Consider the following 17,684-nt stretch of genomic DNA (forward strand, 5'->3'; position numbering starts at 1 on the left):
TTAAACAAGTTCTTCAAGGTTTAACAAGCTCTGATGCCAGTGGTTATGGGACACATTTAAAGCAACACCGATCCAGACCATGACCCCATTCACTGAGACTATCGCTGACCTAATCTTCAAGCTTGACATACAGCCCTGCTTACTCTGTGGGGAGGAGAATGGCTAGTTATCTGTACGGAGGCTAGAGTTCTAGCCCCATCATTTACATTAACGTCTTGATCTGGGAATGTCACTTCCCCACTGTAAGATTTAATTTCCCCCACTGCAGACGAGGATGTTGGACCAGATCAGTCTTCCCAACCAAATCTCTGAGAACGTGTGACAAGTATGCCTTGAGATATTGATCGATGTGCAGTACAGCCATTTTCCATGTGGACAATGACATGAAAAAAGATTGGGAAAACCTAAACTAAAGCTATCTAAGGACCCTTCTAGCTCTCAGGTTCCATTTATTTCAAAGAGCCACATACTGAAACAGCTTTTTCTCTGTTGGATAGCTTTGTAAGAAAATTCTTACTAGTGTCATATTGAGCTGAGAGTCTTTATCTTTGAAACACTGGCCCTTTGGTGCTACCACTAAGCCCACTTCTTTTAAGTGGTAAGCAACTATCACCGCTTTCTTTTCAAAAATTCTCAGGATTGAAAGGGACCTTTTAGGTCATCTGTTCAAATCTCTCACTCTGTTATGGAAGAAACAGGGTTGGATTTTGTTTGTTTGCTTATTTTCTGAGTACACATTATGTACAAGGCCACAAACAGATAAAAAAAAAAACACAGCTTTCTCACCGCCAGTGAACTCTAGTGGCAGAGGCAAAGAAATGAACAGTTACATTACAATGTCAAGCTAAAAGCATCAGATAGAATTCCTTATAATTATATTTTAGCTGATTTCTGCAACAACATTTCTTTACATTTTTCTAGAGTGTTTTTATTCTTTCAGATGTTTGATAGATATAAAGTTAAACTTTTTTGAATATTTTAAGTCTTTTTGTTGTTCTAAAGTGTCATTTTGATAAATCTTGCTATAAAGTTCTTATAAATCTGATTTATAAATCTGTTCTCATCAGATGTGAATATTCTTTAAGACTCATACATTGCTGTGATAATTTTATTCCAAATTCAGTATTTGCACAGAAAATATAATTCTACCTACTCACCCAAACTGTCTTTGTACAAAAAAGCATGTGGCTTTATGTATATTTACTTTATAAAACTTGAAGGCTTACCACAGTGTTTTTCAGGGTTCTGTCCCTTTATTATGCTTTAAAAGTTCATCTACTCCCAGTGTTTCAGTTCCAACTGATTTCCACTGTCAGTTACATCCTCATGGTTTCCATATTTCATATTGAATCCATATCTCTCCTTTTACTCTCACATCTATATACCCACTGTCTTCTGGACATCTTTACCATCATGTTTCACAAATACCTCAGTTTTTCCTGAACAGAATTCACTATCTTTTGCCTATCGAACTCCTCTTCTTGGTAAGAGGCACCAGTATCCTATTGGAATCATGCTACCCAATAACCTGATAAACCATTGTGTAGTCTCCCTCACTGACCCTCCTCACCCATCAACCAACTAATGATAAGTATTGCTGATTCTACCTCATTAACCCCTCTAGTAAGTATTTCTTCTTCTTCTGTCCCATTGCTGTAGCTTTTGTTCAGGCCAGTAGTGTGTTGGTAAATCTTCTCTCCAAAAAGAGAACCCTAATTTGTAGTGTTTGCTGAGATCTGTGGTGTAGATAAGCCCACCAGGGCTGGTTTCAAACCATCCAACTGAATGTCACTGAACCTGAAGTTGGGAAGAAGTATACATGATTGCCTCTTCAAACCAGTACTGTCAGCTCCAGTACAGCTCTGCTATCTTTTCCCAAACTTTTACAGGAGCTGTTCTACTTTCAATCTTAGTTCCCTCCAAACCATACTTCACAATGTCATTAGGTCAGTCTTTCTAAAAGGCAAATTCCATTCATTGATTTGTTCATGAAGTGTGTATGGAGCACCAACACTATGCCAGGCAGGCAGTGACCACATTTCTGTACTTAAAACATTCTGTGGCTCCTTTTTATCCACAGAGTCAAGTTTAAATTGTCATACATGGCAAATTAGGTACTCTATGCACTGGCCTTTCTCTTCCTTCTAAAGCTTCATTCCTCACTTCAGCTTTGCTTGTAATAATTTATTAAATATCCATTTCTTATCAGGCTTAATAAATACATCAAAGCCCTTCAATTTGGTTCTGACTTTATCACTGTGTTTTGTGTGATGTGCCAAAGTTATGGAAATTACTGGATAAGAATACAGGCTTAGGGCTTCCCTGGTGGCTCAGTGATAAAGAATCCACCTGCCAATGCAGGAGTCATGGGTTCAATCCCTGATCTCGGAAGATCCCACCTTCCACGGAGCTGCTGAGCCTGTGTGCCACAACTATTGAGCCTGTGCCGTAGATCCAGGGAGCCGCAACTATCGAGCCCACCTTCCACAACTATTGAAACCCTCACCCTCGAGCAACAAGAGACACCCCAGCCACAGCTAGAGAGAAGCCCAGGCAGCAACAAAGACCCAGCACAGCCAAAAATAAATAAAAGTTTTTTTTAAAAAATAGAGGCTTAGAAGTTAGACAGATCTAGATTCAAACCCTGTGCTTGTTACTCGCTGTGTGACTTTGCCAAATAAAGATCTCTCTGACCCAGGGTTTCCCCCTCTGTGAAATGGGAACAATGATGATCGATTCTTAGGATTGTTATGAAGATTAAATTAGAGAATACATAAAAAGTTATTAGCACAGCCCCTGGCACATAGTAAAAGTTCAGTATTACCTATTATTATCCCCACATTATTCATGACAGTTGTTAGCTTTTAATTAAGTATAGGTATAGTATGGATTGTACCTAAAAAAGTCATATTTGTATCACAGCCCTGTCTTTTATTTTATCATTTTCTCTCCCAATTAAATAACATACATATCAGCATTGCTCCCCTCTTCCTATTGAGCTTTTAACATTTCTTAATTGTTAGTGATGTTTGAACATAAACACTATGCTAGGTGATGAAAAATTAAAACAACACACCCTTAGGTTGGAGTTTTTTTAATGTTTTCAGAACTTCTTTATATAACCATATTTGACTGTATGATTCACAAATTGAAGTAGAAGAGAAGTATTATTATAATCATGGTTCCCAACTTACAGATGAGAGAAATTAAGTTCAGGTTATGATAGTGAGCTGTGGAAGTGAACACCTGGTCTTCCAATTCATTGTGCTTTTCCCTTTATATCAGACTATTCCTCAGACTCAGTCAACACATCACATCATTCCAGCCCCAGATATCTTCCTTGGATCTTCTAGACTATGTGGATTTGTGCTGGTTACTTGTGACATATCATATAGTATTCTGGTTGTTGATCTTTTATGTGCACATATGCACATTTTTTTCCTCAATAGATGGTAAGCTATACTTTTAAAAATTACTTATTTGTTTTGGCTACAGATCTTAGTTGCAGCATGTAGGATCTTTTTAGTTGCAGAATATAGGGGTTTTTTTGTTTTTGTTTTTTCTTTCAGTTGTGGCATGCAGGATCTAGTTCCTTAAAGAGAGATGGAAACTGAGACCACTGCATTGCGAGCATGGAGTCTTAGCCACTGGACCACCAAGGAAGTCCCAGTGGTAAACTATACTTGAGGACAAGATTAAGTCTTATGCTTCTTTCTGTTCCCTATAGTATTAGCATAGTATTGATACATTGAACATGACTGATGGACAGATGGAGGGAGGGAGGAAAAAAAAAGGAGATAAAAAATGTAAAAAGATTAGTTCTGCACAAAGTATTTATATTCAAATTTGACCCCATAGAAAAAATCAACTACCTGTTAAAAGTGTCGTTTGCCAATAGAAGGGACAGTTATGTGTGGAAGGGACAGTTACATGAGAACCATGTAAAAGTTGGGAACATATATGTGATGTTCATCACGCAGTGATCATGGTTTATTGATGCTTGCACAGTGGTAAAGCTGAAGGTAGGACCAATAAACAGCAGCAGCAGAGACCAAGATAATTCTGTGAATAACAGAGGTAGATATATAGATATCACTTGGAGAAAAAAATATTCCTAACAGAAAGCAGTGTTGCTTTTCTAATTATGGTGGATAAATAATATAGCTATGACAGGAGCAATCATCAAATAGGTTTAGCACGAGGAATAGATGTAATTCTGGACTCCTAAACACACACAAATTATAGAAGTATAACAATTAATTGAGCAATACAAGAAATTATAATCTGAATATCTCCTAGCTTATCTTTCCTGTGAATCAAGATTTTAATGAGTTATATATAAAGAAAGCTACATGTGTCATTTTTTCCTTCAAACCATTTTCATTTACGTAGGGTCTGTTATCACTTCACAAGCTTTTGCCTTTTAAAACAGTATACAAAAGGTTGAAAGGGAGAGAAAAATAAGAAAGAAGGATCTATTACATGTTACTAGTTCCCAGATATCCAAATTAGTTTATAAATTACTTCTCAATTAGAACAAGGTATGCAGCCTTAATTATTAAGAGCATATCAGAGTTATTTTTAGCCATTGTTGTAGCAGTATTATGCAAAATAAATATAGCTTTTCTATTTTAAAGCTGATTCTGTGACTCAGCAGGAGGAAGGACAAGTAAAAAGGACAGGTGTAATTGTATGCAAATTTATAAAACCAAAATTCATATTGTTGGATATTCCTAAAAGCTGACTTAAAGAGTAGAAGAAATTCAGCATGGTTATACTGAGGGAATAATGTTATTAGTAAACAAGATAACCTACATTGTCTGCCCTCACATTATTGTAAAACACTCTATCAATACAAATGATAATAATTATAATTTATTGCTCGACTGCATGGCAAACATGTTAATATATTTTATCCCTAATCCTTTCATAAACCCTACAAATTGGGATTACTTGTGTTGTACAGGTATGAAAACTAGTATTCAGAGGGATATATAAGAAGGATTATCTTCCTTGTTGCATCTTGTTAAAAATTCCCACCTATGAATCCACAATTTGCAGCTTTGAAATTATATTTGATTCTATGTTAAGCGTAACACAGGTAACTCAGTCATCAAGTTGCAATAGTTTTTTTATTTTTTTGTTTTTGGTTTTTTGGCCACCCCTTGTGGCTTGCAGGATCTTAGTTCCCAGACAAGGGATGGAACCTGTGTCCCCTGCAGTGGAAGTGTTGAGTCCTAACCACTGGACCACCAGGGAATTCCCTGTTGTGTTTTTTTTTTTTTTTTCCTTTTAATACTCCTTCACAGTCTATTGTTTCTTTTCTATCCTCATAAAAATTCTTTCTTGACTTCAACTAATTAATGGATTGTTATAAATAACATCTGAAGTTCTTTTATTCGCTCATCCATTCAGTCATTCAAAAACAGGCTTGAATTTTTAAAAACTATACACACACAAGTGTGTAAAATAATACACACAAAATCCGATTTAATGGTGATTATACCTCAGTATTGCAGGCGTGAGTAGAAGGCTTTTACTTTACTCAGTTTTTACTTTATATAGGTCTGTATTGTTTTGCATTTTTTCCAGAATACAACAATAATATTTATCATTAAACATTTTTAAAACTCTGTTTCTAGTAGAAGCCACTGCTATGCTAAATATTGCAATGAGTTCTAAAAATACAAAAGTGACTAAGGCATGATCCACCTGTTTAAATCTGCTGGGAGAGTAGGGAATGGCTTCATAGAGTAGCTGACATTTGAACTATTTTTTTCAAGCAAGGAAGGGTAGAAGTGCTTTCCAGAAAAGGGAAATAACATGTGCAAGTCACAGATGCACAAGGATATGGTGTCCTCAGAAAGAAAATGTATGTGAAAAGGAGTGGTCTGAGACAACCAAAGAGATTGAGTGGCATTAGTTTGTGAAAGGCTGTGTGTGATATGCTAAGGAATTTGTTAGTAAAAGATGGACAAATAGCTTTTTAGGTAGCTTAAACTCATTTTTAGAAATATCTCTTTGGTAGGCACATGGAGAGTGATGAAAATGAGACTGAAAAGAAGGGGATGAATTAGGAGGCTATTGCTCTAACCTAGGAAAGAAGTTAAGATCCTGAGCTAAGATTCTGCTATGGCTCACACTCCAAAGGCATTTCTAAGTACAATCAGCAGGATTTCATTAATAGGTGGAAGCCAAGAATGATTCTGAGGATTCTAGTATGACAAACTAATCTAATTCCAGTTCTGCACTCTGCTAAGTAAGTAGCCCTAAACAAAAACTTTTATTACATCATTTTGCTGGTTAAAAACTTACATTGATTTCTTGGGCATGTGTGCTAAGTACGTCAGTCATGTCTGACTCTTTGTGACCCCACAGACTGTACCCCACCAGACTCCATTGTCCATGGGATTTCCCAGGCAAGAATACTGGAGTGGGTTGCCATACCCTCCTTCAGGGGATCTTCCCAACCCAGGGATCGAACCCAGGTCTCCTGTGTCCGTCTCCTGTGTTGGCAGGTGGGTTCTTTACCTAGGAAGCCCCATTGATCTCTTACAGGCCATCAAATCAAGGTTTCACATCGAGTTAATCTGCCTTCTCCATCTAAGCTTTTCTGTCATTAATTGCACACAGACTTACCAAGGCCATTTTAACTTGTTTTTACTTTATTATCTCTGTTTGGTTTCTCTTATTTGAGTGAATGTCTTCCACACTAAAATATGCCATTTAAAATCCTAAGTATCATCTGAGACTCAGTTCACTCATTTGTTTACTCAATAAATGTTTGAGCTCTTGTGTGCCAGGTACTGTGCTAGGTCCCAAGGAATAAAAACTGAGAAACACTAAGGCTCTCATGGTTAATGACACTGATAATACAGCATGGTAACACAGTACCTCTATGAGGGTACTCATAAAGATACACACTGGGGATAGAATGATGTCTGCACTATAGCTGTGTAAGTTGACCCTTGCTTGTGCCCACCTCTAACAAAAATTTGGCATCTCTCCACAGACAAAAGTGCCTTTGTGGGAGCTATAAGTGTCTATGATGAGGGATCTGGGAGGAATCTTGCCCAAGTGTGCACTGGGTAATAGACATATAAACCACAGTCTTGGTCCTGGCTTTGGACCCTTCAGTGGCCCGTGAACTGGCTCCACCCCTTCATGTCCTCAACTCAGGAACTCCTGCAAAACACTGTCTTAGACAATCACTTACAGATGAAAGAGCCATTGTGGAACTCCAGGTTTCCAGCAGAGAACTTCCAGAATACTGAAGCAAAAGAATTACAAGTTTGGACATATCAGAAAGGGTTAAAAAAAAAACAAAACATGATTTTACCACATCAACCCTCCCCCACACAGCACAGCTTAGGGCCAAAAGCTATCTTCTGAGCCTGTGATATCTCCAAGAAGGGAAAGTGATAGTGTGTGAGTGACCACCTGGCCTCCCCAGCTGTGTGGAACACAGAAAGGCGCTCATTTCCTTTTCAGCCCATCCATGAACTGAATCACGAACTTTAGGACTGGGGATTGGGAAGAGTCTGGGAGGATACCAGACAGAGTTCTTGGAGGGTGTTGAAGGAACATGGTTCATACTGTGCTGTGGACTCCATTAAGAAACCATAAGCTGCTGAGGATGCATCACTCATGATCCCCCCAACTGGTCCACAAGCACCCCTAGCTCTTGGCACAACTAATATACACACATGCCCCCACCCTGAGTCCAGCTCCCTGTGTGCACTTCTGACAACAGTAGTGGTGAAACTGAGTGGGGCCCCCGGGCACAGAGGCCTCATTTTGATTCCTATTTCTTTAGGCAAGACTCCAGCCTTCATGACCTTCCCTGAATTCCGAAGGGCAGATTCAAACACACCCATGTTAGTGCCAGTAGATATCCCTCATTCTACTTAATGGTTGCATAGCAGTAAAGAATCCTCCTGCCAGTGCAGGTGATGCAGGAGACACAGGTTCGATCCCTGGGTCAGGAAGATCTCCTGGAGTAAGAAATAAAAACCCATTCCAGGATTCTTGCCTGGAAAATTTCATAGACAGAGGAGCATAGTGGGTTACAGTCCGTGGGGTCACAAAGAGTCAGATACGACTGAGCACACACAGAAAGCCAGCCAGAATCTGCAGGCCACAGAGAAAACCATAAACTAGAGCTTTAGCACCACCTTTGGGAAAACAAAAGGGATGCTATCAGCACTTGGCGATGTAGTTAAAGGATTGAAGATGGCGTTTTAGGCACCAGGAACAGATGGACCGAAGTGTGAGATTGAGAAGCACCACTCTACTGGTGGAAGAGGTTGGTGGCCAATGGGAAATGCAGGAAGTTTAGTAGAAGGCAGGGAGTGGAAAATGAGTCTGGAGATGCAAGCCACATCAGATCATGACGGTCCAGTTTTAAGGGCTTAGTACTTTAATTCTGCTGGTTGAAATTGGAAATGAAATGTGTGAGCCATAGACACATATAAATCTGATAAAAATGAGCTTCAAAGCAGAAGTGTAGGATTCAAAGGCTAACCCTTTAGTATCTCCATTCTCTCTTTCCCAGACTCCTCTCCAAAACCTCTGAGGCTGTGGGGAACTATTATTAAACCCCCCTTTTTTTTTTGGCTGCACCATGCAGCATGCAGGATTTTAGCTCCTCCACTAGGGATCAAACCCTCAACCTGCAATAAAAGCAGAGAGTCTTAACCATTGAACTGCCAGGGAAGTCTCTCAACATTTTTCAAAATGATAACTCACAAGATTAAATTTCAGTTATTAATAGATGGAATACTTTGACTTTCTGAGGATGGTTAATCTGAGGATAGGGGGAAAGATAGGAGGTTGTACCAGTACTGCATTTAAAGTGTGCAGAAATAGGGATAGGGGTCTCCAGATAGGTGGTCCTACTGAAAACCTGAATGAGATGAAATACAATGAAAGTAATCTCCGAATTTGTGTGGTCATTCTTCTCCTGGAGTACAGGCTAGAGCTGAGAATTTGGCCTTAGCACAGGCAGCAGGCCGCTGCTGGGGCAGAGAAACTAACAGAGCTTTCTGTGGTCGCACAATGCTAGAGTGAAAAAGCTAGAAAATTAAAGGACCTCAACATGCAACTTGTTTTCTCTGAATCTTGAGCTATGTTGGTCAAGAAGCTAAAGAAATAAACTTTTGAAAACATAGTATATATTTTTGCAGTCTCATAGCATTGAGTAGACAAAGGCTTGCCAGAGGACAAGGGCCCCAAAGAATGTACTAGGAGTTAAAAGACTGATGTGGAGATCTGACACTAATGATCTACAACCTCCCTTTTAACCTGGGGCACTTAATCTGGATGTGGCATAAGGCCGAGAATTCAGGCTGGATCTCTGAGAGTGGCTGTTCATAACAGAAAAACTAGTAGTACTTTTGATGATTGTACTGAGCGGAAGTGACAAAATGGTGGATTTGAAAGACTTCAAACATGTGGTTAGTCCTTCATCAAGATGTTTGCCATATTCTGTAACTCTAAGAAGCAAGAGGCTAAACCTGTGAATCAAAAATACTATTGAAAAGCAGAATGGAATTTCCTGTAATTTCTCTGGTCTGAGGAAACCAAGAGACTCCTAGAGGGTTGTGCACTACACACAAGGGTAAACCCGACACAGACTGAATCTCATAAAACTGCAACCAGCTTCAACTAAGCACAGACCCTGACTGCCTTACAGTGATCATCTTTGCACACTATTTGTCTGGCAGAGAGGGTGAGCCCTCTCTTGTGGAAGAGAAGCGTCTAGAGACTCTACAGTTTCTATACACAGTAAATGGCTTTCAATAAAAGTGTGAAAGCACATTCGCACAGGTGATTCATTTCCTTGAAGTTAACAAAGACTTAAAATAACAGTAATTAAGGGCTTCAAAAATAGAAAGAAACATGGACAAAATAAACAATTTTGGAACAAAATGGAAAACTAAAATATGTTAAAAAATCAAATGATAGTTCTAGAACTGAGAAAGACAATCTGCAGTTAACTACAATATCTGAAATTGAGGGGATAGTTTTATGAGCAGATTGATATGCAGAAGACAGAATTAGTGAATTGGAAAAGAAAAGATGAATACAAAATTTCCAAACAGAAGCTCAAAGGAAAAAAAAGAGAAAAGCATAGGAAAAAGGTTAGGAAACAGATCTAGTACATTTTATACTGGAATCCTCAAGGAGAAAAATAGAATGGGACAGAGGCAATATTTGATGAAATAAGGGCCAAGATTTTCCAAAACTCATGAAAATGTATCAACCTATAGATCAAGAAGCTCTGTGAACCTCAAGCAGAATAAGATGAAGAAAAGTATACCTTGTAACATCACAGTAAAACTCTTAAGTAAAAAAAATATAATCTTAAAAGCAGTCAGAGAAACTAGATACTTTTTAAAGCAGCAACAATAAAAATAAACTTAATAGCAGATTTCTCAACAGAATTGTGGGATCCCAAGACAATGGAATGATATCTTTAAAGTGCTGAAAGAAAATAGCAAGCTAAATTCTACTTCCAGAGAAAATATCCTATATAAATGGTAGCAAAACAAAAAAATAAAGAAAAAGAGTATTTGTCACCAGAAAACTTGCACTAAAAGCAATACTAAATGAAGTTCTTTAGTCAGAAGGCAAATGATCTCAGATAGAAACATGAAAATTCAAGAAGCAATGAGGACCCCTGGAAAAGTATATATGGAGATCAGTATACTGGCAATAATACACACAATAAGACTGTCTTGTGGAATTTAACATATATGTAGAATCAAACTTCATAATGATAATGCAAAATGTGGGAAAGGAGTCAACAGGGCCCAAATAGTTCCTACATTATGGGAAAATGGTATAAGTAATAATTTACATTAAACTGAGATAAGACAAAGATGGATCTTTTAATTCAGGGTAATTACAAAAAACTAAAAGGATGTCTAATAAGTTATTAGAGGGGAAAATGGGACTATTATAAAAACTGGAACAAAAGAGGACAAGAAAGGAGGAAAAAATGAAAGATGATTTTAAACATATCAGGAATATGGGAATTCCCTGGCCGTCCAGTGGTTAGGACTGGGTGCTTTCACTGCCGTGGCCAGGGTTCAATGCCTGGTGGGGAAGCTAAGATCCCACAAACTGAACAGCATGGCCAAAATATTAATTAATTAATTTTAAAAAATCAGTAACATAGTAGGTAGAAACCAAACTATATCAGTAATTCCATTAAATGCAAAGGACTAAATACTCCAATTAAAATACTAAAATTGTCGTGTTGGATTAAAAACCAAATCAGAGAAAACCAAACTATAATTAGTACAGGAGACACATGTTTTTTAAAAAGACACAGAAAGGCCCCAAATTAAACAACATAGAGATACACTACAATACTAGCCAAAAAGAAAGGTGTATTAATATTAAAGTAGACCTTCAGCTAAAAGCATTATTAGAGATAAAGACATTTCTTAAAGAGAAAGGGATCATTCTGCCAGTAAAATATCATGATTTCACCTGTGAGTGTAGTGTGTGTGTGTTTCCAACAACATGACTTCAAAATCTTTACAGCAAATATAAACTAAAAAATAGACAATTTCACAATCATAAAGGGGACACTTGGGACTTGCCTGGTTAAGAATCTGCCTTCTAACTTGGGGGACGTGGGTTCAATCCCTGGTAGATGAACTAAGATCCCACCTTGCATGGCATAACTGAGCCTTCGCTCCATAACTAGAGAGAAGCAACCAAAACCTGATGCAGCCAAATAAATATTTTTTAAAAACACGGGGGGAAACTTGCACACATCACCCATAATGGCTGTGAGAACAAGCAAATATTATAAGCACAATTAACAAACTTGATCTTTCAAGAGTAAAGAACAGTCCTGGCAACAAATGGTGCACCAGGTTGGCCCTCACCTGGCATCTAGGAACATTGCTTCTGAAACTCTTCCTATGCAATGTGAGGTTGTATCTGCTGTGCTGGCATCATTTCAGTGAACACCTGCTTACCTTCTGGGAGCCTAGAATTTTGGTGGGCCACGTATGCCTGCATGGTTTAGCCCCAGTAAAGCCCTTGAACATAGTGCCCGTGTTCCTGCTTTCACTGCTGGAGGAAGACTGCACTCTGTGTGGCCCCTTCAGAGGAAGCTTCACGGTTTCCTCCAGGCTCTGATCTGTCTTTTCCCCTTACAGATGCAGCTGCATTCCTCTTCTGTGTTGCTGAAACAAATCAACAAATCTTAGCTGTGAGTATGAGCATATGCTTCATCTTGTGAATTCTTCTATTGACACATTGAATGTGTGGATGGTCATGGGACCAAGACGAGTGTACTGGAAGTGCTTAAGTGGCATCACAACTGCTCCCCAAAATGTATATAAAGAGTTTACAATAAAATACTGTACACACAACTCATAGTGTTCTTTTGCACTAAAAAGATTTCAACAAAAGCAAGCAAAAGATATGAGGAAAGCATAGCTCAGAACTTGGACACATGCCAGCATAATAAAAACAACTTCCTCCCGGGGTGAGAAAGTCATGCCTCTCCCTCTGCAACCACAGAACCTAAGAGAGTGCTGAAAGTAAGATTTAAAGAAATGTATCCTATTATAGGAAAATGCCTTCAACTGCTAGAACTTTTAGATGAGTATTCCCTCTTCCTATTACTGCAAAACCACATTCTTACATATATAATGAGAGCAGAAATTTAAATGTAACATGATACAAATAAGTGATGGAACACTACTTTAGGCTATCACCAAGACACTATTGCATCACAAATTACTTCCAGAACCAAAAATGTCAGCTGTTCACAAATTTTCTACTAATTTCTACTACAAAGTTATTACTATTAATGAAAAAACTCCTGGTCAAAGTGTATCAATATGCAGTTTAGGAGTTTGCAGATCTCAGCACAAAGAAATTTTTTTTAGAAATGACTAGTTATTATGGGCTTTCTTGGTGGCTCAGATGGTAAGGAATCTGCCTGCAATGCAGGAGAGCTGGGTTTGATCCCAGGGTCAGGAAGATCCCCTAGAGAAGGGAATGGCAATGCACTCCAGTATTCTCACCTAGAGAACCCATGGACAGAGGAGCCTGGTGGGCTACAGTCCACAAGGTCGCAGAGTCAGACATGACTGAGACTAAGCAGCAGCAGTTATCTATGCACAGGAATTTTACTAGTGAAATTAGATGAATCTCTACCTGCTATCTTGTCTGTACAACACAACTGTCAGAGCAGTCAGAGAAGTACTATAAAAAATGAGAACTGTCACAAATAATCAGCATCAAATTTTAGGGCCATTAAACTGCAATTAAACTTCTGCTTTAAGAAAAATTTTTGGAAGTCATAGTTAACAGTCGATAGAGTGATGGAAATAAACTTTTAAAATCTGGATTTGCCATTATTTTATTATATTAATAGTCACTTCAATAGCTTCACCAAGAATTTCTCTTAACCCAAGGGGAAAATAAATTTCCCTAATCTTTCCACATTAAAAATACAGAACTGTGACAGAGCAGGATTCTGCAAAACATCAATGACTGAATCATGTACAAAGCAGGTCACTGTGATAAAACAATAAAGGAAATGAAAAACTACATATGGTCATGTTTCTATCATTTTTTAAAGTTACTCTTTCGAATACTAACTCAGCACAAGTTACCCTGGTGCTGTTTGTGTTTCTCACCTAACCCATTTTGATTCTTTTGAAACTGACAAAGTAACTTTAAAAATTCCCCTAACAGAATTCATGGAGGGGTAGCAAAAATGAATAATCATATATGGTTTACACAAGCATGTGTAAAGCTTGTTCAGGAATCATATGCTTTTGAGATAGTTGGGGGATAAGGGTTACGTTATCCTGCATAGCCTGTATCATGGATTTATTGTATATGGCAGTTGTCAGTGTCCAGAATCCAATCTCAATACAGTTTCTAACTGTCTCAAAGCACTGAGGACCTAGTGGGATCCAAAAGACTACCCATTTTCCTCATTCCCAAGAGGTCCTTAAATTAATGGCTAATCTATGAAAGAAGGTCCTTGTCTTCAGATTTAATTAGGTACTGATGTACTCTTTTTTAGAATTAAACACATCAATAAGCCCAAAATAGAGATCTGACTGATCATTATGCTGCTTCTGACTTTTAATTAATGATGAGAATTTGTGCCCACTCAAGAGAGGTGGCTGTACATTTCATATATAAGCAAAGGCAAACAAGTTAGGCAAGCTTCAAAACTTTAATACAGAAAAAAAAGACACTTCCAAAAATAAATGTCACACAAATAAAAGGTTTTTAAAAAGTGAAAGATATTCATGAAACAAAACCCTTTATTATCAAAATATACTAAATACTTACATCTAATGATGTTGAGTGTTCAAATTCTGGGCCAACATAGCTTATAATAACATAGTAAAGTAGTGTTTTTCATGTTAAGGCTGTTTTAAGACATCACTTAATATAGTTACTTTTTAAACCTATATTTTCTTAAACATCCATTTCACAATTCATTTATTTATTTTACATTCATTTGTAAAAACACATTTTCTAACACTGGGTTATCTTGTGCTTTAATAATAATGAACCATGGTAAAATACTTTAGTGATTTAAAATCTTTGCTAATGACTATACCCATCACAGATTTTCTGGACACTTATACAGCTACTGCAATAATCAGAAGAGCTACAACTCTTCTTAAAAATGACACTCAAGTTTGATAAGCATGCTAATAATTAGAGATGTATTTTTTGCTAAGTTAAATCATCAGGATTTTCTAGTTTTCTTTAAAATCTGCAAATATAATCTGCTTATTTAAGTTACTTTAAACTGACGACAAATTATAAAACAGAAGAAAAGTGTCATTTTTAGAATTTTCTTTATAATTTCTATGGTTAAAACATGGATGTCCTCTTTCAAACTGTGATAGCACTAAAATTCTATTTTTGAAATTCTAGATTTTAAAATGTTAAGAAATAACAATGCTAGTTACATCTAGAGGGGTATTTTAATGAATTAACCTAATTATTCTTCAGGTCTATAAAGACTTTTCTTCAGTGTGGGTGACACTGCCTTATATTCATCTCAGTACTCTAGAAAATAATTCATTTTATATGTGATCCAAGACAAACCCCGACATATTCTAAATTCTCTTCTATAACAAAGGACTAATGTATATCATCCTTTAGATTGACAATTTAGTAGACAGATACAAATCTAAAGCAAAATTTATATAATTAATGGTGCTTAAGTTGGACACAACTGAAAGACTAAGCACGCACTCAATGCCAAGTACAACAGACTTCATCCTTAGAATCTGGAATTAATTTTCATGCAAAATTTTATATAAAGTATTGATCCTTACTTGTAGATAAGGCAATTTTTTATCTTTCAAAGTAATCAAGACAAATAGTAGAAAAAGCATTTTATTTAAATGGAAAAAGCTACATTAAGATCTGTAAAAGGTGTCAATATAATATTGCCTATACAGAAAAAAATTCAGATGTGAATAGCAACAAATAAAAGTTATACATCTTTCTACTTAGCAGTGCAATTAATTCACATTGTAATAAAGTTAAGTCAAGTATAACAAAATCAAAACAAGTGTTTCTCCATAATCAGTATACTGAGAATTACAGTGTAAAGATCATTTCAGGTTTAAGAAATCTGCAGTCAATCTACAGAATACCCCAAGACAAGGGAGACAGTTAATTCATTCCATTATCAGCTGTTGGGTTTTTTCAATACTGTTCACAGGAAAAAAGTAACAAGTTGACATACATGTAAATAGAATATATTTAGTCTATACAGTAAAAAAATACAAATTATAAAGTGAGCTAACAAAGAATGAAATCTGAATACAGATTTATAAAACTGACAACATCTTAGATAACACATACAGTATTTTTCATGTAAAAACATCTAGTTTCAGCAAAAAATAATTTGGTTGCTTTTCAGATGCATTGTAGATCTTGTAAGCTGAAGATGCAGATGTCCAAGTATCTTAAAAACCATAATAAATGTCTTTCTCAATGCATACAAAATGATAAATGCTCTCATCACAGTCTCAAGAATATTTTTGGAAGTTTGTTTTGTCTTGCTTCAGAAATACATTTAAAATGGGTAAAAATCAAAGGATTTCATGGTACAATGAAACAATAAACAGTGCTCAATTTACTGCTAATGTTGAAAAAACCTAGATTTTACAGTACTCTGGTATATATGAAATTTTTTTTGATTTTACATTGCATATTTCTGAGTCCATTCTCTTGCATGTCTGTTGTATCTGTAGATATACAAAAGGGATACAGTAAAAACATACAAATTAAATGTTTTAGAAGATCTATGTAAAACTGTCTAACTTTTTACATTTAATCACAATAATCATACATATACCAATTATTGGGTCAATGTGACTTTGGTTCATACATAAATAAAACAGAAAACATAAGGGATTTCTTAAACTCATAGATCTCTTTACAACCTATATGAAAATGTACCTAAGTTATAAATAACAAAATAAAGAAGTCAATTTCTAATACAAATCTATAAAAGTCAACCCTGAATGGTCATTATCTGTAAAATGCAAATGAATCAATGGTACCAGCAAGATGTAGGTCAGTTTAGGGGTAGTTAGGGATAACTTCTCCTCCTGGGAGAAAGTAAGGAATATGATATTCAGTACTTTCCAATTACCAACTTCTTAAATTTTAAATTTACTACTTAGAATCAAAAAACATGCATATTATGCAAAGGCAAAATAAGTACTATTAAATAGTAAAGGATGAAACAATAAGTGGGAAGGGGTGAGATTTTTTTGTAAAAGGAGTAACAAAGTTTAAAAAGAAAAAGATCTACTCCTTTGGAAAGATAAACTTAACAAAAATAATAAGCTTAACTAAATGTACCTAAATATACTGATAATACTTATGTTTTGGCAGACTACATAGAAATGCACAGAAACCAATATAAGCAAACACTTACTTTTCTTTGTCTGATTTATAGATTTGTGCAATATCTGGTACTAAGGGATCATCTGGATTAGGGTCACAAAGCAGAGAACATATGGACAATAAAACTAGATTTAAAAGAGAACACCATATTAGGTAATGAGTTTTCTACTTTATACAAAAGTACATATGTAAAAATAATTTTAATGAATAGACGATAAACTTATAAAGAAAAAAAGAAAAATGAACACATTAAATTACATTTGAGATTAAAACACACAGACTCCAAATACACAGCTGGAAAATATTAGAATAGCATCCTAACCTCAGATGTTTCTTAGAGATACTTTTTTACTTTAACAAGAAAACTGTCCACTTTTTATTCTGTTTTAATGCAAAAAATCTGTGTTTGAATCAATTCAAGGTAAAGCAATCAAATTATAGTTAATAATTCAAACTATTTTGGGAGACTGAGCTCATGCACTTTTTATTTGGACTTAGAGCTGAAGAGGGAAGATTTGTAAATTATTTTCAATGAAATTTTTTATTACATGTACATTATTTGTATCAAATGCACTTAAAAATAATATGTGCAGCTATCATTACATAACTTGTATATTTTACAATGTAAATTAAAATTGAAAAAATATAGTAGTTGTCTCTTGCCATGTTGAATCCAAATACTAATGCAAATAGCTATACTTTAAAAAGCAAAAACAAACAAACAAACAAAAAACCTAAGTATCTGAAAA

General features: G+C 36.2%; 1 protein-coding gene across 2 annotated transcripts in view; it reads right to left on the reverse strand.

The window, feature by feature from the left end:
* Positions 1–15,392: 15,392 nt before the first annotated feature.
* Positions 15,393–17,684, reverse strand: part of UBE2D1 (ubiquitin conjugating enzyme E2 D1) — a 35,808-nt gene continuing 33,516 nt past the window's right edge. For both annotated transcript variants that reach the window (XM_043925090.1, XM_043925089.1), the window contains exons 6-7: positions 16,967–17,060; positions 15,393–16,268 (exon numbers count right to left, since the gene is read on the reverse strand). In XM_043925090.1, the coding sequence (XP_043781025.1) occupies positions 16,223–16,268; positions 16,967–17,060 (140 nt within the window). In that variant the 3' untranslated portion in view covers positions 15,393–16,222. The remainder of the gene's footprint in view (positions 16,269–16,966; positions 17,061–17,684) is intronic.

Source organism: Cervus elaphus, chromosome 15 (genome assembly GCF_910594005.1).
Source record: "Cervus elaphus chromosome 15, mCerEla1.1, whole genome shotgun sequence".
NCBI classification, from domain to species: domain Eukaryota; kingdom Metazoa; phylum Chordata; class Mammalia; order Artiodactyla; family Cervidae; genus Cervus; species Cervus elaphus.